The sequence below is a fragment of the Amphibalanus amphitrite genome, unplaced genomic scaffold, assembly GCF_019059575.1.
Source record: "Amphibalanus amphitrite isolate SeventyFive unplaced genomic scaffold, NRLGWU_Aamphi_draft 000068F_arrow, whole genome shotgun sequence".
NCBI classification, from domain to species: Eukaryota; Metazoa; Arthropoda; class Thecostraca; order Balanomorpha; family Balanidae; genus Amphibalanus; species Amphibalanus amphitrite.
The window spans coordinates 1,221,605-1,247,957 of NW_024881564.1; the positions used below are offsets into that span (position 1 = coordinate 1,221,605).

The 26,353-nt window shown below is 47.1% G+C and overlaps 2 protein-coding genes across 9 annotated transcripts in view; one reads left to right on the forward strand and one right to left on the reverse strand.

The window, feature by feature from the left end:
* Positions 1–18,953, reverse strand: LOC122378919 (peptidyl-prolyl cis-trans isomerase A2-like). 6 transcript variants are annotated; one of them, XM_043360569.1, is made up of 6 exons: positions 18,930–18,953; positions 13,188–13,250; positions 12,539–12,764; positions 11,062–11,267; positions 10,666–10,775; positions 1–1,482 (listed from the first exon to the last, which is right to left on the reverse strand). In XM_043360569.1, exons 2-6 carry the CDS (start codon positions 13,230–13,232, stop codon positions 1,323–1,325), a joined length of 747 nt encoding a protein of 248 aa, XP_043216504.1. In that variant the 5' UTR covers positions 13,233–13,250; positions 18,930–18,953; the 3' UTR covers positions 1–1,322. The 6 variants fall into 6 exon arrangements, with proteins under 6 accessions (XP_043216504.1, XP_043216502.1, XP_043216506.1 ...); XM_043360567.1 differs by lacking the exon at positions 18,930–18,953 and adding an exon at positions 18,195–18,326; XM_043360571.1 differs by lacking the exon at positions 18,930–18,953 and adding an exon at positions 18,075–18,205.
* LOC122378917 overlaps positions 18,455–26,353 on the forward strand; it is a 14,328-nt gene continuing 6,429 nt past the window's right edge. The window contains exons 1-8 of one of the 3 annotated variants that reach the window (XM_043360566.1): positions 18,455–18,479; positions 21,432–21,787; positions 22,115–22,223; positions 22,480–22,620; positions 23,027–23,294; positions 24,900–25,068; positions 25,407–25,555; positions 25,902–26,019. In XM_043360566.1, the coding sequence (XP_043216501.1) occupies positions 21,438–21,787; positions 22,115–22,223; positions 22,480–22,620; positions 23,027–23,294; positions 24,900–25,068; positions 25,407–25,555; positions 25,902–26,019 (1,304 nt within the window). In that variant the 5' untranslated portion in view covers positions 18,455–18,479; positions 21,432–21,437. Of the gene's footprint in view, positions 18,480–19,299; positions 19,751–21,431; positions 21,788–22,114; positions 22,224–22,479; positions 22,621–23,026; positions 23,295–24,899; positions 25,069–25,406; positions 25,556–25,901; positions 26,020–26,353 lie in introns of those variants that run through there. The other 2 variants (XM_043360564.1, XM_043360565.1) reach the window with 2 other exon arrangements.

The following is a 26,353-nucleotide window of genomic DNA, read 5'->3' on the forward strand; positions in this document are numbered from 1 at the left end:
CCTGCTTTACACTGTATTTTTAATGACACCAAGACACCGACTGACATGACAACAGCTGACAAATAGGTAAACTACCATAAGCTCACAACACAAGCAATTGGCACATGATTGCCACGCCCTAAATGTGACATCGGATGGAATCGAAGCCCTGAAATCGAGGTATGCAGTTGATGTGGTGTTCTGCCAATTCACAAATGCACGCTAGAGGTGGCAAAATGTGGACCCGAGGATCCGGTCCAAAGAACCAGTCTGGACCCATATGGGTCCAGACCGGTTCCTGGAAATTTTCTGACGGGTCCAACCGGGTCCTACCATAAACTATACATCTTGCACACTACACACTATTGCAAAATATGAAGGGAATGAAGTGAATGTTTCTTTGCACACAGTAGCTCATGAGTATCCCCAGTGGGAAATAGGCTGTTTTACATGATGCAACTAATGATTCCTACAAGTAGTTTGTATCAATTGACTTTTGGGGAACGGGTCCAACTGGTTCCGGTTCCAACTAAGACCGGGTCCGACTGGTTCCAGAGATGTCCAGCCGGGTCTGGTTCGAGTCTGGTTCCCAAATTTTTTATCTTTTGCCACCTCTATTGCACGCATCTGGAGATCATCGGCAAGGTTCACAACCATGCTGTCTCTAAAATCGGTCGTATCAAAAGATGGATGTGGGATCGCAATCACAACATGAGCCATGAACACAGAGACGCTTGACATCCAATCTCAGATCGCCTATTGCTCCTGAATGACTGCAGTGCGTAACATGTGTTTGTGGAGATTCGTCCATGGGTTAACCGGAACGCTGTGTTCAGCAGACTGGTATCGCGGCACTGGCGTCAGCTGCCCTACCGGCTGCCGTGGGCTATCTGACAACATTTCGATATTATTGTCACTGCATACATTTTTTATGTAGAAGACAGTTCATGAATACAAAATTGGAAGGCACGTGATTTTAAATTGTGATTTAACGTATTAAACTACGAAGTAAATATACATCTAGCAAAAAATGCATAAACCAAGATTGCAAATCGGTATACAACAGACACCAAGCCTATTCCAGGATTTTCGGGAATGTCAGTAGTCAACAATCTAGCAATTATGGAATTTGAGTTTCCAAGCAATACAATAAAGCCAGTTGCAGCAGCGAATAAACCGGGTAAAAGGTAGGAACGATAGTTTATCACTGTTCAGGACATAGGACGCCGGGACGCCCTAAAAAGAGGTAAACAACACCAAAATACAACATTTAATCATATTGGAATCGCCCTGTTTCGCAACGTTGGCACCGTGCCAATGAGTTGTGCAGGGCCGTGCGCACCTCACAGGACCAGGGCAGCCATCGCGAGCGACAGCCCCAGCAGCGGAGCTGTCAGACCAGCGCCCCCTGGGGCCGAGCCGCTGGGACCAGCGTCCCCTGGGGCCGGGTCGCTGGGACCAGCGCCCTCTGGGGCCGGGTTGTCGGGCGATGCCGCGGCCGGGCTGGAACAAAACACAGCCAGTCACCACATTGACACGATTGGCCACTATTCCGTCACTGTTTCGTCAGAGGATTGCTCTAAGATATTTCAGTGCCTTTGGAGCTATATTGATTAGATATGAGTTACATATCACTAAAATAAAGATGATGAGCAGCGATTTAGACGAGTACCAGCAGTCGGAACGACATACACGAGGCGGTGCAGAAAATACTGTGAGGAGACAATTCTGAATCTGATCCGAGTTCATCCTACAGGGTGTTTCACTAAAAGTGTCAAAAAGTAAAAGGTCATAATGCACATAAGAACAATGCTTTCTAAGGACATTTTCATATCATTTCATCCGCAATTGTTGGACATTTGAATATATAACAGCGATATCACCGTCACTCAAACCTATTCCACATATCCGCCCCTTCTTTTGATGAACCGTTTCGGCACGTGTCCGGAGGTGGCTCACAGCCCGTTTTCATATTCAGCGTCCAGACTGTCGGCAAAGCCTTGAATTGTGCTCTTCAGCTCCCGAAGTGATGCGACTTGAGTCTTCCTCAGCTCTGCGAGAGCTACTGAGTCACTGACCAAAACCAGAGAAGTCTAGCGGTGACAGATCGGGGCTTCGCGCTGGCCATGGTGCGGGCGGTGAGGCAGCTGATTATTTGGCCCAGGAATTTCTGGTCCAGCCAGTTGCTGGTGGCTACAGCCGTCACAGTGGTTGTTTTTGATAACTGGTAAGACTAAGGCCTTGGCTATTTCTGATGTTTAAATTAGCTTCTTGTTATCTTCAAAGGCCCTCAAAAAGACCCTGACCTTTTCAACGGTTTCCGCCGAGAGGTGGGGGCGACCCCGCCTTTTTTGGACTGGAACTGGCATCGAAGGAGCCCTTTTAAACCTCTTAAGAAGCCCTTTTAAACTTTTATAATCTGGAACGTAGCGAGGTGAGAGAGTAAAACGTTTCCTGAAAAGTCGGCATACGGTTTCAATGTTTCTGATGGCACCAAATATAAGTGTAATTCACCCCTCCTGTTGAGGTGTAAATAACCTGTTCTTGATCTGTATACTAGGGGAAAAAAACGACTAGTAACTTTGGCCTCCTGCCCTCGCTCCGTATGGGTGTAAATTACATCTTAAATGGACAAAACATAAATGTCCAAAAATTTGCAACAAAGCCACGTGCGCAACCACGTGATTTGCATATTTTATATATCTTTAATAAGCATTTACTTTTTGACACTTTTAGTGAAACACCCTGTACATAAGTTACGAACTTCTTGAGTTTGTTGTTTTATTTTTCGCGAAGCTTAGCTCGATCAGAAGCCAAACGGGTAGGAAGAGGGGTCCTTCAGTTCGGAACATCTCCCCCTAAACGTTAGACCCTGTAAAAAGGCCAGTACGGGCGAGGGTTGAAAGGTACTGAACAGGAAGGCGGAGAGTACGCAACTCCAGCCAGCGTTGACAAGGTGAAGAAATAGGCAGTCAATTTTGAGATAGATCGTTACAAAAGCGGCCAATGCCCCCCACTCCTTCTGCACATGCAATCGAAACAAGGCAAACACCACAAAACGTCAAAACTCACCAATCGTCTAGGAGGACGCGAAGGAACAGGAAGATAGCGGCATGCACTGTTTTAAACTTAGGTCCAGTCAAGGGGTCCAGTAAGGTCACATCGAAGGGAGGCAATGATAAATGACATATCTTATTGTGCGGGCTCATCACGGACATTTGTTTACCAACTGAACAAATGTCCAGCGAATGAAACAAACGAATTAAAGTGAATTGAACAATAACCAAATGGCTGGTTCCGTCACAGTCTTGCGATAAAATTAATCGAGATCGTTTCGTTCCCAGCAAACAAGCACGCTAAATGCTTATTGCTGAGTTTTACCCAGCTTGACTTGCATGCTCCAGAATGCATTACTGTTGACACTTTTTTTCGGAGGGCGACAACACATTGTTATACCCCCAGCAGGCACATCCAGATTCCAGATGCTATTTGTTCGGCACGGCGGCACGCTCGTCTGTTAATCTGACGTCGGTCACACCAGTTATCGCTTTCAGGATTCACCGATGACCGAGCTGCCACCAAAAGCAGCATCGTAGCGTGTCGCGTGTGAACTGTGATACCTATCCGAGGCGGAACAGTCAGTACACGCCTTATACACCGCCTCCACGGAGCCATCATGCAAGCGATGCTCGGAACATTCACGCTCACCAGATCGTCGCTGTGTTCCTTGTCCGCAAAGCCCAGCGCCAAACCGGGCCGTTGACCTTGAACGCGGGACCGGTGTCCGCTATCACCGACCAGACTGGCCCGGCGAGCGACTGGCCCGGCGAGGGTCGTCGGCCTCCGCGCCGCCATCCCGAGTCGCCCACCGCCTCCAGAACGGACCGATATTGAAATGGAGACTGGGCGACATTACAGGAAGCGAATGAAGAGAGAGAGAGAGAGAGAGAGAGAGAGAGAGAGAGAGAGAGAGAGAGAGAGAGAGAGAGAGAGAGAGAGAGAGAGAGAGAGAGAGAGAGAGAGAGAGAGAGAGAGAGAGAGAGAGAGAGAGAGAGAGAGAGAGAGAGAGAGAGAGAGAGAGAGAGGCAGCTCAATGCGAAAATCCTTCCAAAAAACTTTTTAATAACGTCTAACGCCGAAGTGTTTTCTGTAGATTTTACTACTTTGAATGGGACGGAAACACGCATTATGAAGTCCATACCAGATCATTTTGAGATAAGCGGAGACAATGTGTGATCCTCTCGCTGATGACTCAGGCATTGAGTTCACTGTCAGGGCACAGAACAGACCTCTGCGTGCCGCCGCCAGCTGCCAAGGCGGATCACTTGGTAGCCCAATGCAATATTAAGGCAACATAACACGGTTAGAACCACATAAAAGCAGCAGCGCTCAACAAGCCCATCGTAAAAACCAGCTTTTGATCGCGCTAGGCGGACTCAATACAGCTCGGCATTAGTTTTGCGTTATAACTTTTATGATTCCGGAGAATCGTCGTCCAAAGGTAGTCCGTAGTCCGAGGGGCGTAGCCTAAAATAACGTGGCAAATCCGTAATCCGTCGGGCGTAGGCTAAAATAACGTGGCAAAGAGAGAGAGAGAGAGAGAGAGAGAGAGAGAGAGAGAGAGAGAGAGAGAGAGAGAGAGAGAGAGAGAGAGAGAGAGAGAGAGAGAGAGAGAGAGAGAGAGAGAGACAGAGAGACAGAGAGACAGAGAGACAGAGAGACAGAGAGACAGAGAGACAGAGAGACAGAGAGACAGAGAGACAGAGAGACAGAGAGACAGAGAGACAGAGAGACAGAGAGACAGAGAGACAGAGAGACAGAGAGACAGAGAGACAGAGAGACAGAGAGACAGAGAGACAGAGAGACAGAGAGACAGAGAGACAGAGAGACAGAGAGACAGAGAGACAGAGAGACAGAGAGACAGAGAGACAGAGAGACAGAGAGACAGAGAGACAGAGAGACGAGAGAGAGAGAGAGAGAGAGAGAGAGAGAGAGAGAGAGAGAGAGAGAGAGAGAGAGAGAGAGACAGAGAGAGAGAGAGACAGAGAGAGAGAGAGACAGAGAGAGAGAGAGAGAGAGAGAGAGAGAGAGAGAGAGAGAGAGAGAGAGAGAGAGAGAGAGAGAGAGAGAGAGAGAGAGAGAGAGAGAGAGAGAGAGAGAGAGAGAGAGAGAGAGAGAGAGAGAGAGAGCGTAGTCTTTCCTTTTTCATTTTTTCATTTCATTTCATTTTTCATTTTCATTTCATTTTTTATGCAATAACGCTCTACAAGTTCGCAAAGTTTGTTATCGATAGTACGATTTTGATTTTGATGGGATCATATTTGTTTCGTCGAGACGCATCGAGAAAGCCTATGTTAAACATTAAAAAGCCAGCTTGGTCATTTCACAGGGGTCAACTTAACCCGGCAGGCGCGCCTCCCCGCCACCTTCCGCGCGGTGCAAGGGGGAGGACTTTTTGCCCCCCCCCCCCGTATCTCCAACTACTGGATGCATCCGCAAAATTCAAATGGCGTTCTATAGCCCTGTCAACTTTGTCGAAGTAAATCCAATTTCATTGGCTTCGGGGTCATCGATGACGTCACAGGGCAGGTCAAAGAAAAATGTTTTACCGTTCACAGGTATTCTAGGGAATGCGCCACAACATCGAGTAAACAGCATTTTATTGAAAATCAGCGATAGGGCGTCAGTTGCCTAGTAGACGTATGTTGCTATTAGAGGTCACTGATAATTAACCCGCGCCCCAGTGGCGGTCTCAGCCAACTTCGCCCTAGTGGCATATGTTACCACCCACCTCTAACTCAAAAACTAAGAGGGCTAGAAAGACGCAGTAAAAAGCAGTCGATAGCTCTCAATGCGTACGTTTGAAAGTATCTCGGTCATTTTTCATCTTAGAGCAATATTGGGGTCACCAGAGGTCATCAAAGGTCAAAATTTGCCAATTGTCATAATATTTTTCAGAAAACATGCCGTTATCTCAGGAACTATGATAGCTAGAAAAACGCATGGGACAGCAATCGATAGCTTTTGAACTCCTCTTTTGATAAGGTCATTATCAAAATTGACCTCAGGGCAACGGTTTAGCCTCCAGAGGGCAAAAACTCCAAAAATAGCTGTTTTTACGAAAAGTGTTTTTCGACAATAACTTTCGACTACAAAAAGCCATGACATTTCTTTTGCCAGCATCGTGTTTCTCTCGCCGAGACGCGTCGAATGAACTATAATTTGACCTTAAAAGGTCAACTTGAAACTTTGACCTCAGGTCAAGGTCATGACCTGACCGGAAAAGGTCATGTTGCATATCAGTCGATGCGTCTCAACAAGACAAACACAATGAGACAATCCCCAGCGCTCTATCTCTTTCCAATCGCGAGTTATTGGCAAAAAATATGTTTGTAGCCTCAAATGACCTCGGATGACCTTTCTAGAGGCTATCAGCAAAAATGACACCTTGGTCATCACGAGTGGTCCAAATCATTGTGATTCTGAAATATTTGGACTGTTCCTATGCGTACACACGGATCTAGACGCATTTTCATTTTTCTCCATTGACTTGTAATGGAAAGGTCACGCCACTGACCTGACCTTAGGTCACGGATATAAAAAATCCGAGATATACAAATTGTAGGCGCCCATAACAGCACGCAATCCACCAAGTTTCAAACCTTTCTGACAAACATTGCAGGCTGGACATGATTGCAAACTTTTTTTTTAGGCTTGGTCAGTTAACTTGACCTGGTGACCTGACCTGACATGACCTGGGGTCAAAAATTTCACACATTGTCCAAAATTGATGTACCAAAAGCTACCCCAAGCGGAGCGGCGCTACGCGCCGCGGTTTTTTATTTATACGCAAAAAACGCGACAGGGTGGTAACATATGCCCCCCCCCCCCACTGGGGCGAAGGTTAAGTGATAATACCAGGTCAGGTCAGAGGTCAGGTCACTAAGGGTCAGCATATGAACTCAATTTTACTAGCGTTGTGCGATGCATGTTTATGGCCAATTTTTCATTTCAAACTCAATGGTGTTGGCTATACACCATCAGGTACGGTTCAGGCCATTTCCTGGTGGAGGTCGCACCGGGCAAGGGGGGGGGGGTTTGAACACCCACCCCCTGCGGTTTTTCGCAGATATCTAAAAAAACGCTGTTTATGCCACACCTGTCCGTGCATCTTTTTCGCACATGTTGTGAAAATTTCAGACCCAGGTCGCTCAAGATAAGGCCACCATGTCACGTCAAGTGACCTCACCTCAGAAAAATTAGAATGCTCGTCATAGCTACACCAAGTGAACGATTGTCTTGAAACTTTCAGCGATTGATAAAAGTAATAGTATCTATAAAATGTATATCTCGGAAATTTGATATCTGTGACCTAAGGTCAGGTCAATTTTGCGGCCTCTCCATTATAAGTCAATGGGAGAAAATTGAAAAGCGTCTCTTTTGCACGAATGCCGTTCTAAACAAACCTCAAGCATCGGGATGCAAGTAAAATTGACACCCTGAACCAGAAAATGGCACCTGTGACCCCCCATTATGTCCCCGAGGTCATCTCAGGCCACAAATAGTAGGTATCTAACAGTTTTTTTTTTTCGCGAATAACTTCTGATAGAGGCATGCTAGAACGATGAAAATGCCTTAGATGTGTTTGGCTCGACGATGCGGATCGACTGATATGCAACATGACCTTTTCCGGTCGGGTCATGACCTTAACCTGAGGTCAAGCAATTCGTGGCTCTTTTGAGTCTGAAAGTATTGCCGAAAAATCAATTCTCTTAAAAACGGCATTTTTGGAATTTTTGAACTCTGGAGGCTAAACCGTTGACCTGAGGTCAAATCTGAAGACATGTTAGCGAAAGAGCGCTAAAAGAGCTATCGAATGCGCTTTTCCGCGGCACTGTAGCTCTATCGATTCCCGAGTTAGCCGTTGGCAGTTTCCAAAATGTTGAAATAGCCAACATTTTACCTTTGGTGACCTCTGGTGACCTGACCTTTGACCTGACCCAAAAAAGACTGAAGTGTTTTCGTCCTTATTTTGGACGTTCTTTTGATTGCCACTTACTGCGTTTCGCTACGTGGCCCAGGAGCCGAGTTAGAAGGGGGGAGGGTGTTAGTCTATAATTGCTTAGAATCGAGTTTGAAAATTTGACGTCATCAATTTTTCTTTTGTCATAGCTTTGCATCAATTTAAAATTTGGTATGTGAATACAGGGTGTCTCAAAAAAAGTGTCAAGGTTATGAACATCTCCCATTTCCTTACTAAATGACCTACATCGTTCAAATTTTCCTGAATTAGTAACAATAGTATGACATTTTGTGTGGCAGAATTTCAAGTTCTTAGGCAAAATGGTTTTAGCACCGGAACAAAAAATAAAAAATCTCAATTTTGGGTGCTATAGGAGATGGTAGGTATACGTCACTGTCTGCCGACGAGTTCGGTAAAACTTCGGCTTTTGCTTGTTGCACCCAGCAACGTGCTCGTCAGTAACTATCTACAACTATAAGAAACCAAAAAACGCCATGCAAAACAGACAATAGAATCGAAATCACCCATTGGTCTCAGGACAGCGCGGTTGCCATGCCTGACTCTTCCGTCAAAAGCTGCAGTCGCTGACACCGTACAAAGGACTTGTGACACACTGCACATTGCGCACACCCAGAAGTTCTGCATGATTGAGTAGGAACTTTAAAACTGTCCATCAGCTATCCTTTCTTCTCTTTATGTGTTTCGGAACAAAACCGAGTAGAGGATTTTGCCATCAAAGATGCCGTCGACTGCAGTCGACGGCATATCCTTTCTTCCATGCTTCGACAGCTGTCGAAGCATGGAAACTCGCGTCATCTGAAAATCAATCGGTGTTGATCGTTGCCCATGTTTGTGGCTGTGTTTCAGCCTGCTGCTGTGCTCCAGATGGCAGTTGTACACGGTGTTCTTACCTATAAAGGTTTCAAAAATGTATTGATGGGCTTGTTTCTGGATTCATCAGGCGAAAGGGGCCCAGACTCTTCAGGATCGACGGCAGGCCGTGACGTACCATCTCCCACAGCACGAAAATTGACCTTTTTTTGTTCTAGTGTAAAAACCATTCTGCCTAGGAACTCGTAATTTTACCACATAAAATGCCAAAACATTGCCACTAAATCTGAAAAAATTTGAATGATGTAGGCCTTATGGTTACGACACGGGAGATGTTCAAAACCGTGACACTTTTTGAGACACCCTGTAGAAGTCGACGATAGCGGCTATTACGTAAGTTTCGTTTTTTTCCGAAAATCGAAAAGCTTTTGGGATTTTTGGCTATTATCTAAAAAATGGGAGTCAACATCCAAAAATTTGAAAATATAGAGATAGTAGTTTAGTAGCCCTGGTAATTTTACACCTTTATGACCCAACATTTTTCTGCAAGTTAAAAAAGCTATAGGCCTAACAGCTCTTCCTGCGAAACTTTTTTTGGGTCGAAAATGGCAGAACATGACGTCACTCTGACGGCATTTGCGACCAACCTATCAAAGCCTTTGGGGAAAAAAATTGGTCACAATGTGTAAAATTGATGCCCAAGAGGGTACTGAAAGTTTAATGACGATCGGCGCAGCGGTTCTGGACATATATCGAAAAGTCTGGGGGGAAATGCCCCCGGCCCCGGCCTAACGTTAATGACCTGAGCGGAAAAGGCGATGTTGCACATCATTTGACCCGTACCGCCGAGTTGAGTAAATCCAGGTTACAAAGCCAACTTTGCAACTTCGCTAAAAAATGCATAAGCATTTTCCACGATAAAAGCTGCAAGCGCATGCTACCAGCCACATCAAAATTGGCCATGAGTGTGTCGAGACCTCAACAACGCCGGCCCCTCCCCCTCCCTCCTCCACACACCAGTGAACGGGTACTGATGCTTGGCCACCAGATTTTTGTTCACTTCAGTCTGTTGCAGTTTATAATCAAATTGCCAACCAATCACCCGGAGTCTCGTCAGGCGTGGGCTGCTTCGCAGATCGGCCTCGAGATAATGTTTACGCCAACGAGGTAAGCGTAGCAGTCCGTGTGTGAAAATGGAGATACCATACAAATAGTCATTGAAAATGATCGTACGTAAATGTTACGAAGATGGGACGCAGGCAGAGTAAGAACCAGAGCAAAACCAGAGGACTGTCACAAGGCAAACATAACCAATGGATGGGAGAAGACACACGTGACATGCAGAAGCATAAGCCAGATGCAAAAGCAGCACAGTATGTAGCATGCAAAGCAAGTGTGCCCGTGTTCCTAGCAAACTTTACAAATTTTCTAATAATAAAAAGCAGTTATTGAAACAAGAAGCAAGAAAAATTATGTTTACCAAGACCAAATGTAATGACGTTTTGGCTGTTTTGGCTGTTTTGAAATACAACTAAAATGTCCAATTTTCAACCTATTCAAGCAAATTAATGAGCCTGTAGCACCAACTACACAAATAACATTTAAGATCCAAAATATATTTCCATTAGACAATTTATCGATCGAATAATAATAATAAAAAAACCGTTGCGCCTCAAATCACGAGAGAACACGAACCAGATTAAGTTTCTCATTGCGAAAGATACTAGTCTAACAAGCAGCAAGTGCAGACGAACAGGACTCGCAGGCCTGCGATCGCACCCGGCCCGCAGATGTGAGCCGGGGGGCGGCTGGGTAACAGGCCGGACAATTACTTTTGGACGAGCCCGGAGTCCGAGATGAGCACCTCTTCAATGGGCCGGTTGTTCCGACCCGACGTCGGGAGGTTCTCGATCTGCTGGACGACCTTCATGCCTTTGGTAACCTGTGGACCAAGTGTGTCCGGTCACCAAGAGTTTTAGCTTTTTTCTGTTGGTGTCTTGGGTCAAATTCCTTGCACGCTGAGCCACTTTAAACAAAAATCCAAACGAAACGCGAACAATAAGCGACGTGCACACGACACGATGCACACCACCGAAACGTCATAAATTGTCGCTTTTAAATTAAGTTACAGCTCAACAAAGCATTTTATCTCAGTGCAGCTAAAATATTATCAAACCACCCCGTCCGTATAGCCAAGCGGGGCGGCGAGGCGATCCCACATAACCTACCTTTCCAAAGACGACGTGCTTGCCGTCGAGCCAGGGCGTCGGCACCGTAGTGATGAAAAACTGGCTGCCGTTAGTGTCCGGGCCCGAGTTGGCCATGGAGAGGAAGCCAGGCGCCGTGTGCTTCAGCGAGAAGTTCTCGTCGGCGAACGACCTGCTGCCGAAGCTGCTGAAGCCGCCGGTGCCGTCCTTGTTGGTGAAGTCACCGCCTGAGGGACACGCGAGCAGGACCGATACAATAACGATGGACGGATGGAAAACTGGCGGGCATATTCACCGGAAAATAACTCAATCTAGTTCCAACTAGAAATGACTGACCACAAAGAACTGGTGGTATCGAAAGCTTCAAAAAATAACATTACAAAACCATATGTTGTCTAAATTGAACAGCACGGAGGAAAAGAAGCAGTGGAAAACTATACAACGGTCAACGTCATCTTATGTGCATACATATATCGCCAGTCACCGGTCATTTAAAGGGACCCTCCCACCTTCAAAAAAGTTTATGAATTGGCATGAAAGTGATGTCGCTCGGTTCAGAAAGAGCGAAAACGAATATCTACCAAATTTCACCGAAAAATATTCACCGGTTTTCAAGATATTAGACTTTTACTTTTGTTTACTTTTTTGGGATCTCCGCTGTTTCTAGCGACTTTGGGCCTGTTCCAGCGCCTCCAGAAGAAATTCTTGACTGGAGGCTCTACCAGAGGTTTTACTGGAGGCGCTGGAACGCAATCTGGAGATTTCTGGAGATTGGCGTCATAGATACCAAAAGAATGACAATTGTTCTCTCTTGAAACGCAAAATTTGTTTTCAATTTAAGTTAAAAAGATAAATAAAATTATAGCAATGTAATTTTCTTTACATTCAAGTTGTAAAATAATCAGTCAAATGTCTTTTGTTTACATTCGTGATTGTCACATGTGCACCATAATTGTAGACCAGAGCCTCCAGAGAAATTTGGACCTCTCAACTCTCTGGAGGCTACTGGAGGTTTCTGGAGCTTTGGCGAGAGCTTTCTGGAGGTTTCTGGAGGCGCTGGAACGCTCTCTGGAGGATTCTAGAGCTTTCTGGAGCTTTCTGGAGGTTTCTGGAGGCGCTGGAACAGGCCCTTTATTTTAGAAGTGCGGCGTTTGCGGCAGATGTTGCCGCAAATAGCATATACCACCGCGTGCTACAAAACGTTTTAGTCAAACATTTAAAAATCGTTAGATATCTGCGCTGACGTCACACATTCAGAGGGGTATTCCTAAGCATTAGCCCCTCTGAATCAAAATGCTGCAATTTTGAAATTCAATATTTCCGATTTAAGGCATTTCTCGATGTTGTGAGTGCCGAAACCGGTAATTGTGAGCCAGGGACCCCATTTTGGCTATCTCAACTCAAATCTAATGTTAAGGTGGGAGGGTCCCTTTAATACGTGCGGCTATCCACAGTTCACAGTTACACACCCTATCAGTGTCGCAAACATTGCACTCACCCTGAATCATGAAGTCCTTGATCACGCGATGGAATGGACTGCCCCGGTAGCTCCCCGAAACGCCATTCAGAGTGGCGCCAGTGGTAGCCAGCGTCTTAAAGTTGCCCGCTGTTTTTGGCACTGCATTACCAAACAAGCCGATCTCGATGCGGCCAGCCGGGCGACCGCCGATGGTTATATCAAAATACACAGTATCTGTGATGTCCGGGTTCTGGGCATCGATTTCCTGCAATCACAAAATCAGGTTATCTGCATATGCTGGCAGGAAGCCCACTTATCTTTCTCTACAGTTAACAGATTAGTGGGATCATAGACCTCTGTATACCGAGGGCTGCAGAGGTCTATGGTGGGATTAAAAAAAAATGAAAGGTACCTAGATGCAATGCCTAAAATTAAAAGTGCATCTTTCAGATATTTCAACACATGGTTTCATCATGTACTTTCAAAATAAGGGATGGTAAACATCAATACATCAATAACAGAATAATGCAATGCATCTTTGTCATACAGACAATGCAGATAAATGTCAGCTAATGATCTAAGGAGGTAAAACGATAAGTATTAAAGCAAACGGTATGACTTCACAATTTCAAAGCACTTAAAGCATGATTTAGCACTGGATGACTGGTATATAGGCTAGATGACTCACCATGCAAAAAGCCAAAAACAGCACTAGCAGATAGTAGAGCTTCATGATTTTCAAGTGTGATGCCTGTTGATAAATGATACATATTAAAACATTATACAAGCAGAGGCAAACATTGATGTGGAGGAATGAGAATGATAATTCAAAGCATTAGCAGCCATGAATGCAATATTGATGCCAACTCTTAAACAGAACATGTAATTTTATATTCTGCTTTACACTAAAGGAAATAAAGGAAAATGAAGATGCATTGTCATCTTGGGCAGTGGGCACAATAAAAGCTTGTAAATAAAAGGGAAATCACAATAGACACACTAACAAAGACATATACCCTATTAGCTGTTAGCTATACATCCTATTAGCTATTATTAGCTATTAGACATAGGGGAGAGCGGGGAGAGTTGTATCATGTCCAAGTTGTATCAGGGCGAATTGTGCCAAACTTATCCAATAGATAGCGCTCGTGACACGACCAGCCGACGAGGTTTTCCGGGCGCCATCTTTCCCTGTTCTGTCGTGTGGCTGGGTGGACGCGTCTCGAGGTGAGAGCCGATTTTATGTTTTTTTAATGTCATTCTAAAAAAATGAGTTGCAAGAAAATGTGTGTTTTGGGCATTTAGATGTGCACGAATTTGAAAGATCTCCGTAGCGGTGGTGAGGGTAGGTTCTAAGGCTGCGTGAGTGAAAATGGATTTCTCCAGCTGTCCGCTGTTTTTGAGCACGAGGATGTTTTTTCCAAGATGGCGGCGAGGTACATGTTGTATCAGAGCCGGGTGGGGTATGTTGTAACATGTATGTATGTATGGGTATGTTGCTTTTGATCGCGAAAGCTAAGCCCTGTATCGCGTTTGTAGGTAGCTAGTCAATACTCGTTCCATTTCGGCACAATGTGTTGGCTTCTTTGCTCTTAACGGGCCACTTTTGCATCTAGTCTGTTGATGTTTCGTTCGTTTCGATGTTTCGTTCGGATTGCATTGACCTAAGATTGGTCTAATAAAAGTGAAGCCTTTGAGCATATACATTGTATTAACCATGCCTTTAATGTTGTTGTTATGTTCAAAACCAGAAGCAAGCACACTCCCTGAAACGTGAAATACCTAGTGATACAAATTACCCCACCATGTGATACAACTCACCCAAGCCATGGGGCAACTTGTATCAAAAACATTGTTCTATTCGGCAGACCGTAGAAGAAAAACTGGTAGAGGTAGCGGAAAAGTTACTTTGCACTAAAAAGCAGAAGAATCAAGGAAGGAGATAGTATGGAAATAATGAGTTTATCACGGATAGTTATGAGGTTATGGGTCTCGGAGTAAAAACTGATACAACCCACCCCACTCTCCCCTACACCCTATTATTTTAACCTACCTGTTTATGTAAATGCAAAACAATCTAATTATTTAGACAGTCAGCTGATGCTGACCTCTCCAAAAATTGAATTGTAAAACAACCTACTAGCAAATGGCATGGTCACAAACTTATATGCTGTAATTATGCGCAAGATGGTCAAATCAAACTAGTGTAAGGCCTAACAGTGACTAGTGAGGAAGATGATCATGAGACCCAAGGCAAATAGGTCTTGGTCTTGTTCCATACTTCTGGGAGTTGTAACTGAGGAGTGGGGAATATAATAACTATGATTAACCCTCGCATGTGTGCGGCGTTTGCCAGCTTCTAATGTGAAGGGGGGGGTCGGTTGGACCCCCCTGCCGTTTGGCCCCTGATCGAGCTAGAGCTTAGCGAAAAAAAACGAGCGTGTTGCCCGTGACGAGAGGAAGCCGATGATACCCAATTTTAAGGTCCTAGGTCATTGGTTGACCTTCCAGGTCAGGTCAATGACCCAAAGTCGGGAAAATCGGGACCAATTAGAAAGTCGTAAAGTGTGGCTGCTAAGGGGTTTTTAGGGGTGCTGATCACGAATATCGTGTTAGTTTTGATCACAGATGATGTCTTTAAGCATTTAGACCAGGTCGGGTCAGGTCAGGTCAGGTCAGGTCAGGTCAACCAGTACCTAGGGGTTGTGACGGGTATTCGTAGTAGGTACGTGTCAACCGCCTCTGACAGCTTCGTAACATGTTACGAAGGCACCAAAACTACTTCGTAAATGTTCAAATGGTTGCTAAATTCGAATTCAGCTCCAAAAACTAGCCTAGAAACATGTAAAACTCGAAAAAGTGAACCGAGGTCACCCGAGGTCTCCAAAGGTCAATGACCTGACCTGAACTTCAGGTGACTTTGACACCCACCCTTATGCATGGGAGCAACATCAAATCACATGTTTGAACGTTTGAAACCACGAAAAACTTACAAACGCGCGGCTAATGCGAGCCGACATACGCGGAATCGCGATTCCGGCCAAACATGGTCTCGGAAAAGAGGTCACAGGTCAAAGGTCTTTCGGGTCAGGGTCATGAAATTTTCAGGGTAGGTGTAAAATTGATCAATGCGAGGGTACTGAAAGTTTCGTCGCGATCGGCCGCTTTTTACGCGAGTTATTCGCGAAAAACCATGGGGGGTCCATCCGACCCCCCCCCTACACATGCGACGGTTAAAGATGCCTACTAAACAAAGGATACTCATTACTCTCAGATGTGATTGAAGCATATTAGGTAGATTTTGAAAGAACTGGGAAGGTCACCTTAAGGAAATAGGTGAGAACAGGTCCTAGAGGATGTTGTGCCTCTTGTCCTGATAACATGAAGATGAAGAACTTTGAACAAAGCCTGATGTCTTAACCCTCGCCCGTATAGGGGGGGGGGGGGGTCGAACGGACCCCCCCCCCATGGTTTTTCGCGAATAACTCGCGTAAAAAGCGGCCGAATGCCGATCGCGACGAAACTTTCAGTACCCTCGCGTTAATCAATTTTACACCTACCCTGAAAATGTCATGACCCTGACCCCAATGACCTTTGACCTGTGACCTACTTTTCGAGACCATGTTTGGCCGGAATCGCGATTCGGCGTATGTCGGGTCGCATTAGCCGCGCGTTTGCAGTCTTTTTGTGGTTTCAAACGTTCAAACAGGTGATATGATGTTGCCCCCATGCATTAGGGTGGGTGTCAAGGTCACCTGAAGGTCAGGTCAGGTCATTGACCTTTGATGACCTCGGTTCACTTTTTCGAGTTTTACATGTTTCTAGGCCAGTTTTTGGAGCTGAATTCGAATTTAGCAACCATATGAACATTTACGAAGTAGTTTTGGTGCCTTCGTAACATGTTACGAAGCTGTCAGAGGCGGTTGACACCTACTAGGAATACCCGGCAGGACCCCTACTGGTTGACCTGACCTGACCTGACCCGACCTGGACTAAATGCATGAAGACATCATCTGTGATCAAAACTAACATGATATTCGTGATCAGCGCCCCGAAAAACCCCATAGCAGCCACACTTTACGACGTTCTAACAGTTCCCGATTTTCCGACTTTTGGGTCATTGACCTGACCTGCAAGGTCAACCAATGACCTAAGACCTTAAAATTAGGTATCATCGGCTTCCTCTCGTCACGGGCAACACGCTCGTTTTTTCCGCGAAGCTCTAGCTCGATCAGGGGCGAAACGGCAAGGGGGGGGTCCAACGGACCCCCCCCCCCTTATACGTTCGCGGCTGGAAAAACACCAATACGGGCGAGGGTTAATTGAGAAGATGTATGAGTGTATGACACAGCCCAAGGGAACAGTCATACACTGAAGAGCACTTAGTCTGACAGGCAAGCACAAACTGATGACTGTGTAGTGTGTGGAAGCCCCATGGGATAACAGTAAATAGGGCAACATTGAAATGGCCTACTGTCTTCTGTGTTCTCTGGAAAATGATCCAGGTAGCCAGCTGAGATCTCCTCTGGTATTTTTCTTTCCCATTCATAATTGTAGAAACCCACCTGGCACCTGGGTGATGGGTTCTGTTTTGCTATGTGAGATGATAACTGAACAGGTAAGTTATGACATGCAAGACAGCCACTAACTGTGGCAGCCATATACAGTGTGTCAGCTAACTATATTCTCCATGCAAACACAAGCAAAACTGCCAAGTTTGCTTACCATTCCATGGAAATCTAGCCACTAACACAGGTTATATGGTAGCAGTAGGTGGCAGCGCAGCTCACAATGATACCAGAGACAGGGTCATGAAGGTTGAGGTAGCACCACCCAAAGACAGCTTAACAACAGCTTGAACTAGCACTTGACCATACAAAATCGGTTAAAAACATTGTTACACACTGCCTCTAAACAGAGCTAAGCTTCATCCACAAGCTAACAATTTGATAGATGATTAGAAGACCAAACTAGACTAGGTACCTGTGATCATCCAGGAAATTACTTGTTTGTCCTATTTTTCATCAGGGTTTCCTTCAACTCAGTTTACAGACTAAATTCAGCCAAAGGAAATATAATAGGTGGGCTACACCACGGGTGATGCACGTTCACGTCACTTAGTCCAGGATGTAGACAGCACTGATGTCACCAGGATCAAAACCAATGACATCAGTGCTGGACCTATGGCGAAGCAAAGTAGTGACACCCCCTGCTACCATGTGAATCCAGAGGGGTGTTCACGGGCACCGCACACTGCTGCGTGCGGTGTGTGCGGTGCGTCCAGCAGGCGTAGGGGTAGGGGATGGGTAGGCGGTTCTGACGTCACAGCTGCGTGCAGTGGACGGTCAGCTGTGGCCTGTCCCGACCGGCCACAGCGATCACTGTGTGCGGTGACAGAATGAGAAGGCTGACGTAGGAACGAAGTGGGCGGAGCTTCGAGGCTGACAGGGCCAGTGAACAGCCCTCAGGTTAAGTTATTAATTTTCATTTTTAACTGTCAATTGTATTGAAAAAGTATATAAAGCAGCAAAAACACAAAACTGCAGGGCTTGGGCTACCGGCGCTCGCCGCTCACCAGAAGGCATGCGCTCACAGTCAAACACTAGACGTTCAAGTTCACAGAAAGTCTGGCATACCACAGAAATCGATATCTATGCATATACACTGTTCCCAATTCCCATATCCAGTGACCGACCTGACACAGACGGTCCTTCCAGCAGCACCTTCCCCGCTCCCCGAGAACCAACAAATGAGCAAGTCACCGAGTGTGAATTTGGCGGCCGCCGGCCAGCCGTTTAGTGCAATTTTGACGCTGTTGCGGCGTCAGCCTGTTCAATGCAAAGTGGGCATAGCATGTTTTGTAGTCCCACCGTTCACGAATTTCACGAAATTTATGTATTTCTAAAAAAAAATATGCAAATGATGTCGGCATTCTAAGTTAATCTTTTAACTTAAATTCTCATCTGCTCTACAAATTTTGGTAAGAATAAATTTTGATTGTGCTGGACTGGCCAAGAGTCGGCGTTTTATAGAAAACGATATTTTGAAAATTGAAAAAGTATTGGATGATACAGGGTACAAACTTCCCAGAGACCTTTTCTTGAATATGATCTTGGATTTTTTTTAAAATTACCTTTTTTTTTGCTTTGGCCAATCGTCCTAAAATCGTCCCTTTTCTGATTCATGCCCCTCTCCAAAAGCAGCTGTTTGACCGAAGCATCAAACGCTATTGAACACGATCGAAGAAATCACAAAAAAAGCTCGGGGGGTGAGGAGGATTAGGAAAAAAATAAATAAACAACGTGGTCAAAGTAAATTAAAGGGACCCTCCCACCTTCAAAAAAGTTTATGAATTGGAATGAAAGTGATGTCGCTCGGTTCAGAAAGAGCGAAAACGAATATCTACCAAATTTCACCGAAAAATATTCACCGGTTTTCAAGATATTGGACTTTTACTTTTGTTTACTTTTTTGGGATCTCCACTGTTTCTAGCGACTTTATTTTAGAAGTTCGGCGTTTGCGGCAGATGTTGCGCGCAAATAGCATTTACCACCGCGTGCTACAAAACGTTTTAGTCAAACATTTAAAAATCGTTAGATATTTGCGCTGACGTCACACATTCACAGGGGTATACCTAAGCATTAGCCCCTCTGAATCAAAATGCTGCAATTTTGAAATTCAATATTTCCGATTTAAGGCATTTCTCGATGTTGTGAGTGCCGAAACCGGTAATTGTGAGCCAGGGACCCCATTTTGGCTATCTCAACTCAAATGTAATGTTAAGGTGGGAGTGTCCCTTTAAGTTGGCCAAAGAAATATATATATATACCGTGGTAAATTGTAAGGTACCTATAAGAAAATCAGATAATTTGGCGGCCAACTCACGCCAATGATTATCTTATGATCTATTTAACCTGAGGCAAGTTCAACTTGAACTGGTTGAAGTTGAAGTCTACCAACAGAAAAAGCGTGTTTTCACGATTTTTGCTTTCACTTCACACCACAGCGTAAGCCCGCTTGTGCTACGTCTGCCTAACCAATACCGACGATTGTCACTACAACCTTCAGCAACCCAAATCCCCAGACAGAGTGCATACCCTTTCCTCAAAGCATCCCATCCCCACGGCCCCCATCCAAACTAGACCGACAGGTACCTGCGACGCAACATAGAATCCCTACTCCCTAGTGCATGAGGTCAAGGTCAAGGTGCAGTGGACCAGGAACCAATTACTGGGCCACCCGATCATGCAGGTAATCGCCAGTGGCAGGGCGGGCAGGGCCCAGTCGGACTTGGCCCCTCACCCTGGTGCCACATGGCCTTGGCATGTAGACCACACTGCTGGTGCTGCAGACCATGCAGTTGCTGGCACTGTCGATAGCAATGGTATTTTCAGCTGGCCTGTGTTGAAGGTGGCATGTGCTTTTCATTGAAGTGCCTATAAGACAGGTTCAAAAAGTCAAACTAAAAATACCTTGCTCTTTTGGTTCAAATTGAAATGTGTGCAGACAATGAAATATAAAAATCAGGAAAGTTTGGCCTGGTGATTTTACCTTTGATGACCTTCAGTGACCTCAGCATTCATGATTCACTGGAGAGAAAAATGGCCCATACCTATACTTCAGAATTGGCTTATATAGAGCTATATATTGTGATTCCAGTAGTGTATACTTTATTCAGTGCAGGGGCGTAGCCAGGATTTCCTCCAGGACGGGGCCAAACTTACAGGGGCCCAAGGTAAACCCCCTCAAAATCCAAAAAGTCATCGGATTTCATCCACTATTTTTTGGAGGGGGCCCAAATAAATTTTAAAAAAAATATTCAAAAAATGAAAAATATGTTAGAACTGAGGGGTAAGCAGTCCATGGGTCCCTGCTAGATAGGCCCATGAATAGCTTCACAGAGTCGCTCAGCCGGTTCTGAAGGCGGTCTTGAGGGCCCCGTAGGTCGGATGAGGGTCCTTCAGACCGCCAAAGGCCCCTACAGCCCATGAGAGCCTCGTAAGCCCTGATAACTTGACACGAGGGCACTCTAAGAAACAGAAAAAACCCTCTGAATACACGACAGGGCCCCCTGAGCGCATGGAGGGGCCCCTGATCGCTTCACGGGGCCCTCTAAGCCACAGAAAGGCTCTCTGAGTACACGACAGGGCCCTCTAAGTGCATGAAGAGGCCCCTGAGCGCGCATGACGGGTCCTCTGATCTACAGGAAAACTCTCTGAGCATGCTAAGGATCCCAAGGGGTCCCTGAACGCCTGACAGGGCCAGGCGCGTAGCCAAGATTTTCCTCAGGGGGGCCAATCAGACCGAAAGGGGCCCATGTGAGCGAAGGGGCCCAACATTTTCTTAATTTCATGACGTAGTTATTTGCTTAACTACCTTAAAATTATGAAGGGCCCCTGCGAACCCAATGGAGAGGGCCCCGAGGGGCCCAGTGGCAAAGCCTCAGGCCTGAAGGGCCCTTTTATAACCAATGAAGAGAGCCCAGAGGGCCCTAGCGGCAAGGTCTCAGGCCCGAAAGGCCCCCGCGAACCCAGTGGAGTGCCCCGAGGGGCCCTTACTCTACTTTTATTGTGCCCCTTACTGTACTTATGACACCACGATGGGGGCCCTTTTGGGCTCCAGGGGGGGGGCATGGCCCTTATGGCCCCCCCCTTGGCTAAGCCCCTGATTCAGTGTTCCTTACAGTCAAGGCCAGGTCAAAAGAGGTCATCAGTTTAAAAGCTATGTAAATGACCTGTCTTGTGACACATTGTGACACACATTTCTGACCAAGTTTGGTCAAGAAATTCATAAGAAGTTTTATGTGGCTTTCTGACATTATAGAAGTTTAAGGTCAAGGTCAGGTTGAAAAAGTCAATTTTAGTCGGTTTTCGATCGCCCCGTATGACCGGCCTGGGTCGTTCTGCGAGCTAGAGACGCCCTCGTTCCGCAGCCGCCGATGGAGTCTGACACGGACTGCGAGTCTCACTCGGAGAGCGTTAGCGGCGACACTGGCCTGCTCGCCTGCGGCGACAATGCCGACGAGTGGCCGCGACTGGGCGGCGGCGCCGCGGCCGACCACCGGCTGCCCGTGGTGCCGGCCCGACTGCGCTCGTGCGCAGAGGTCAAGTTCGCCCTGCTCGACCGTCTGCCCGGCTTCACCGAGCCGGACCTGCACACGGACCTGCGGCGCGCGCGGGCCGCCACCGTGCCGCTCTGGAGCCCCGGCTACGCGCGCGACATGGACGCCTGGCAGCGCGAGGTGCTGCACCAGCAGCGGCTCGCCGACGAGCGGCCCGAGTTCTCCAGGTGGGCTGTGACCGCACGACGCGGCGCGCCAGTCCGGTACAAGTAGCGGTCAGATACAATGACATGGGGAGGGGGACCTGTGCAATAATGCGTGCATGCTTGTTAGGAGTTTTTTGATAGGGTAGACTTAGGGTGACCACAAGTGTAGACATGCTTAGAATTTAGCATAACTGGTGTGTCACGATAATAATAACCAGTCACAATGACTCTTGCCTCTTGGCCAACACCATTTATTATTTTAAGATATAATGGCGTTATAACTAGACGAATTTGGACGTCCCGGCAAAAGCTTTGAAATTCACACGAATAATCCATGTTCTTTTTCAGTTTCTGTATTGCGAACATGTCGATGGATTGTTTGGATGGCGTGGACGTCATATCTGAGGGAGAGAATATCAAGAAGCTGCTGAAGCTGGCATACAATAATCGGGAAGAGGTAATGCAGCCAGGCTGAACAATGATAATGCCATGCGAGCTCATTTTTCTGGCCTTGATGCCGATAATTCGTTCTCGTGTTAAAAATCCTTTGGTAGGCAGCAACTGTTCCAAGCTTCCAAATATTTTTTAAGACCGTCAGTTTTCATAAGCGGAGACAATCTCATAACTGCCATGATTGATGACCCACGATCCACACATATGACTGATCTGTGTCCGAGAAGTGCCGTGATTGTTGACTGCCTGCCCCTCTCCAGATCAGCATGGTGGTTCACAGAGTGGGCCGGCTGCTGCTGCTGGACGACTTCGACATCACCACCCACCTGCTGGAGACGGAGAAGACCGAGTGGGTGTGGCTGGACCGCCTGCTGCGCGAACACTTCCTCACAAAGTTTCAGGTACCGAACGGGTGGCGGGCAGCGTGTCCGTGTATATTGGGTGTTGAAGTGAATGAGGTGGCCGTCGCCTGCTGCCTTCGGAGTGGGCCTGTCACCGGATGCATACGAAGTACTTTGACCAAAGGATGGGTGCTTAGGTTCATGATTGTTGTCGAATGTGGACTGTGATAAGTTCAAAGCACAGACAGCGTATGATTATTTTTTCGCTGGCCAAAATTGTCGCAACCACCCGACTCGTCCACGTCGCCGTCCCCACTCCCTAGCCTGGATCGTACCGCACCGCATTGACACCGCTAACATACACAACCCTAGCGATCCCCTTACACAATCACCATCCGGATAGAATTCAAGCCCGTATGTAGATAAAGATAGGCCGGTCTAATTTCACCGTCACCGCGCCTATCAGGACGAGGACTGGGCGCGCCGGGCGGCCGCCGAGGAGGAGGCGGCCGCTGTCGACACGCGCTCCGCCGAGCTCTACTCACGGCTGCTGCTGCACACCGTGACGGCCCTACCGTCGCCGGCCGCCCCCGCGCCCGCCCCGGCCCTGCTGGCGCTGCCGGCGCCCTCCGACATCGCCGGCACACCGCCGCCGCCCCGGCGCGGCCGATATCGACGGCATTACTTCGCCAGAAACATGCTCTGGACGTTCCAGGATTTGAAAATGTTGATAGGTGAGTGAGGGTTGAGTAGTGGGAGGCATGGGTGGAGAACCTGCCCCGGCCACCCCGGCCGTGGCCGGGGTAACTTTCAGCCGACCCCGGCGCGGCCGGGGTAACTTTTTCCACTTTTGTAAATCCTAAAAGCTGTCTCCATACGAAAAAAACTGCCATCTATAAAAGCGTCTCTCATTATTCTTATCTACCTTGAAAAGTTCTTGAAAATTTGCTCTATTTTCATTTTGGAGCTTCTATGTTTTTAAGTCTTTTCATCGCGGAGCCCGACATGTTTCATCAAACAGAAGTAAATAATATTTAAGAGCCGTTATCGTAAGATGGCACTGTAATAACATCACAAGACAGGACGAGGGTAATATCAGTGAGATAGAAGGACGAGCTGCTGGGGCTCAAGGCTCCCCCAACTTAGCCCGCGCCAGGGTGGTGGCCTTATCGTAACACGTTGAGTCGAGAGGTGGGCTTTTCACGCTCCTTCTAAGTCGGCTACTGGGCTACGAGGCGAGCGGAGAAGCGGAACGACGTTTGAAAGAGCGACAAACGTGACCAGAGAAATCTCGTCATGTTTTAGGCAAGCTCAATAATAAAATCACCATAGATCATCAAAAGCCAAATTTCTCTGATTTTAGCGTTCTCCGACAACTTTTCTCACAGTTCATGAACATAACGGAGCTTTAACACTGCAAACAAAACACTCGATTACTCGTTTAAGGCTCGGTCGCGAATAATATTTCAGGTGCGAGCTCAAATCAATAAGAGGGTCAAAACGGTCAACCACGGAATAAGCTTTGCAAAGGGCATGATGGCATTTTAGCACAACCATCCAGCAAATTTGACCTGATGACCTGACCTAGCACTAGGTGACATGCGTCCGAAATTTTAAGGCGTGTTGCAAAATTGTTGTTAGGTACAATTTCGAAATCTTCCGCACCTGCGTGCAGCAGTTTTCCCTAAAAACGTACAAACGGCAGACATCCATTATTCAGTCTATGCCACAAAATAGGGGTTTGTTGATAACCGTTGACAAATATTTGAGCATCATCGTCTTTCTGACTTTCGGTCGCCGGCCGGGGTAACTTTTTCAAACATTCTCCACCCGTGGTGGGAGGTGTGCACTGTGCAGCGTCTTGGTAGAAGGGATGCAGCTACCGGGGTACCCTACCAAAAATTACCGCAAATGAATCGCCTCAGCGGCTGCTAAGATGTAGGCCTCTCAAAGGCGCTACTTTAGCAGAACAATTTAAACGCCCTGACTTTCCACGTGGGGCCCGCCACGACGGTCACCTAAATATGCATCGAGAGTAGTTAAGGACGGTAGAAGGGATGGGGCTGCCAGTCCAGGCCAATCAGTCCAGCGGCTCCTGAGATATAAGCCTCTCAAAAGCGTTACAGGCCGAACCTTACCGGGCCGCTCATACTGATATTTCTCCATTATACGTATTTTCTCACGTATTTTCTTCGCTTCGCTCGCTCGCTGGTAAATGCGAGGTACTATGAGTATATCGCAAGGTGGAATAAGGCTAGCCAAAAATTGATATCGCTCGACACACCATTGCACTCAGTATGTCATGGGATATCAGTCGATCGCCCCCTCCCTCTCGCCAGGCACGGACATGCCGATTCTGGGCGGTGGCACGCACCCGTGCGTCTCACTGCGACTGCATGACCTGTCCGAACCGATCAATGTGCTGACGGGCCTCGACTACTGGCTGGACAACCTAATGTCCAACGTGCCCGAGGTGCTCATGTGCTACCACGTGGACGGCGTGCTCCGGTGAGTGCTCTGCAGGTGAGCTCAGGTGAGCTCGGTGAGTGCTCTGGTGAGCTTAGGTGAGCTCGGTGGATGCTCTGGCGCGCCCTGATGAGCTGTTGCTGTGCTCTGAGTGCGGTGAGCTTGACGGCGTTCGTTATGGTGTGTTGGATACCACCGGCCAGACCTGTTCATTGAAGTTTTACGGAGAATCTTGTCTGTTGGGGAAGCTTTCATTCTGCATCGTTTCATCAAGAAAATCGCGTTAGGTTGTGCGTATTTCTTGCTTTATCAAATTTACACACCCCTGAATTAGTAGTAAACTAGTCTGGCTGTCGATAAGCCGGTTCTGCCGCCCCCAGGAAATACTCTTTGATCAAGACTGAGGAGCTGCCCTACCTCCCCGACTCCACCTTCCGGCCGGAGGTGGTACACGACGTGGCGGAGAACATCCTGTCGTTCCTCCGAGCCAACGCTACCAAAACGGGACACACGTACTGGCTGTTCAAAGGTGAGGACGAGACGCTTACGTGTGCTTGTTAGCTTGGGGGTGCTGACTCCACTTGTGTGGAAAAAGCTATGGGGAGAGGGAAGTGCTCCTGGTATCAAATTGTCATGGTACCGGACGAGTGTGTGGTGCGTTTTTTCGTGCGTACCAGGCTGGGTGTTCTTTTAATTAAAGTTGGGATTTTGGACTGTGTAGTGCAGTGTCACATGACTATTTTCTTATCTATTTTACTTCTAATGCCAGTCATAGGTTCTTCTATAGTGTGGCGTGTTGTCTCGGAAACTTATATTTCACTCTCGATGGATCCACCTTCCTATGGCTGACCGGTCGACCATGTCCCTGTCGCCAGGCGAGGATGACGACTGCGTCAAGCTGTACGATCTGAGCAGCCTACTGGAGAGCCGCTTTGAGGGCGTCGGCCGGGACGACAACCCGTTCTCGGGCCACGTCGCGCTGCTCCTCTATCGGTGAGACATCGATAAGTTATTGTTGAGATAGTGAGACAATGGTGAGGAATTGGGACGCTATCGGTGAGACTTTGAGGCGTTTTCAGTGAGGTACCGAGACGTTTTCGGTGAGGTACCGAGACATCTGCGAGACACTGAGACATTATTGGTGATACACTGAGACACTAACGGTGAGGAACAGACGTTGGTGAGACAAGAGACATCACTGAGGCTGAGCGTGCCGCTGTACTGATGAGACATCATTGTAGGTACGCGAAGGATACGTCTGCGGGTCGGGGAGACAACTCAGCTTTTGGCAGGACGCTGCTTATAGGTGAAACACATTTAACTGACA

Excerpts from the sequence above, each read along its gene's own strand:
- LOC122378919 (XM_043360569.1), bottom strand. The coding sequence starts at position 13,232 with ATGAAGCTCTACTATCTGCTAGTGCTGTTTTTGGCTTTTTGCATG. Across the intron at positions 12,765-13,187 it reads TGTTTTTGGCTTTTTGCATG|GAAATCGATGCCCAGAACCC; the intron begins GTGAGTCATCTA and ends TTGTGATTGCAG. Across the intron at positions 11,268-12,538 it reads CAAGGACTTCATGATTCAGG|GCGGTGACTTCACCAACAAG; the intron begins GTGAGTGCAATG and ends CGTGTCCCTCAG.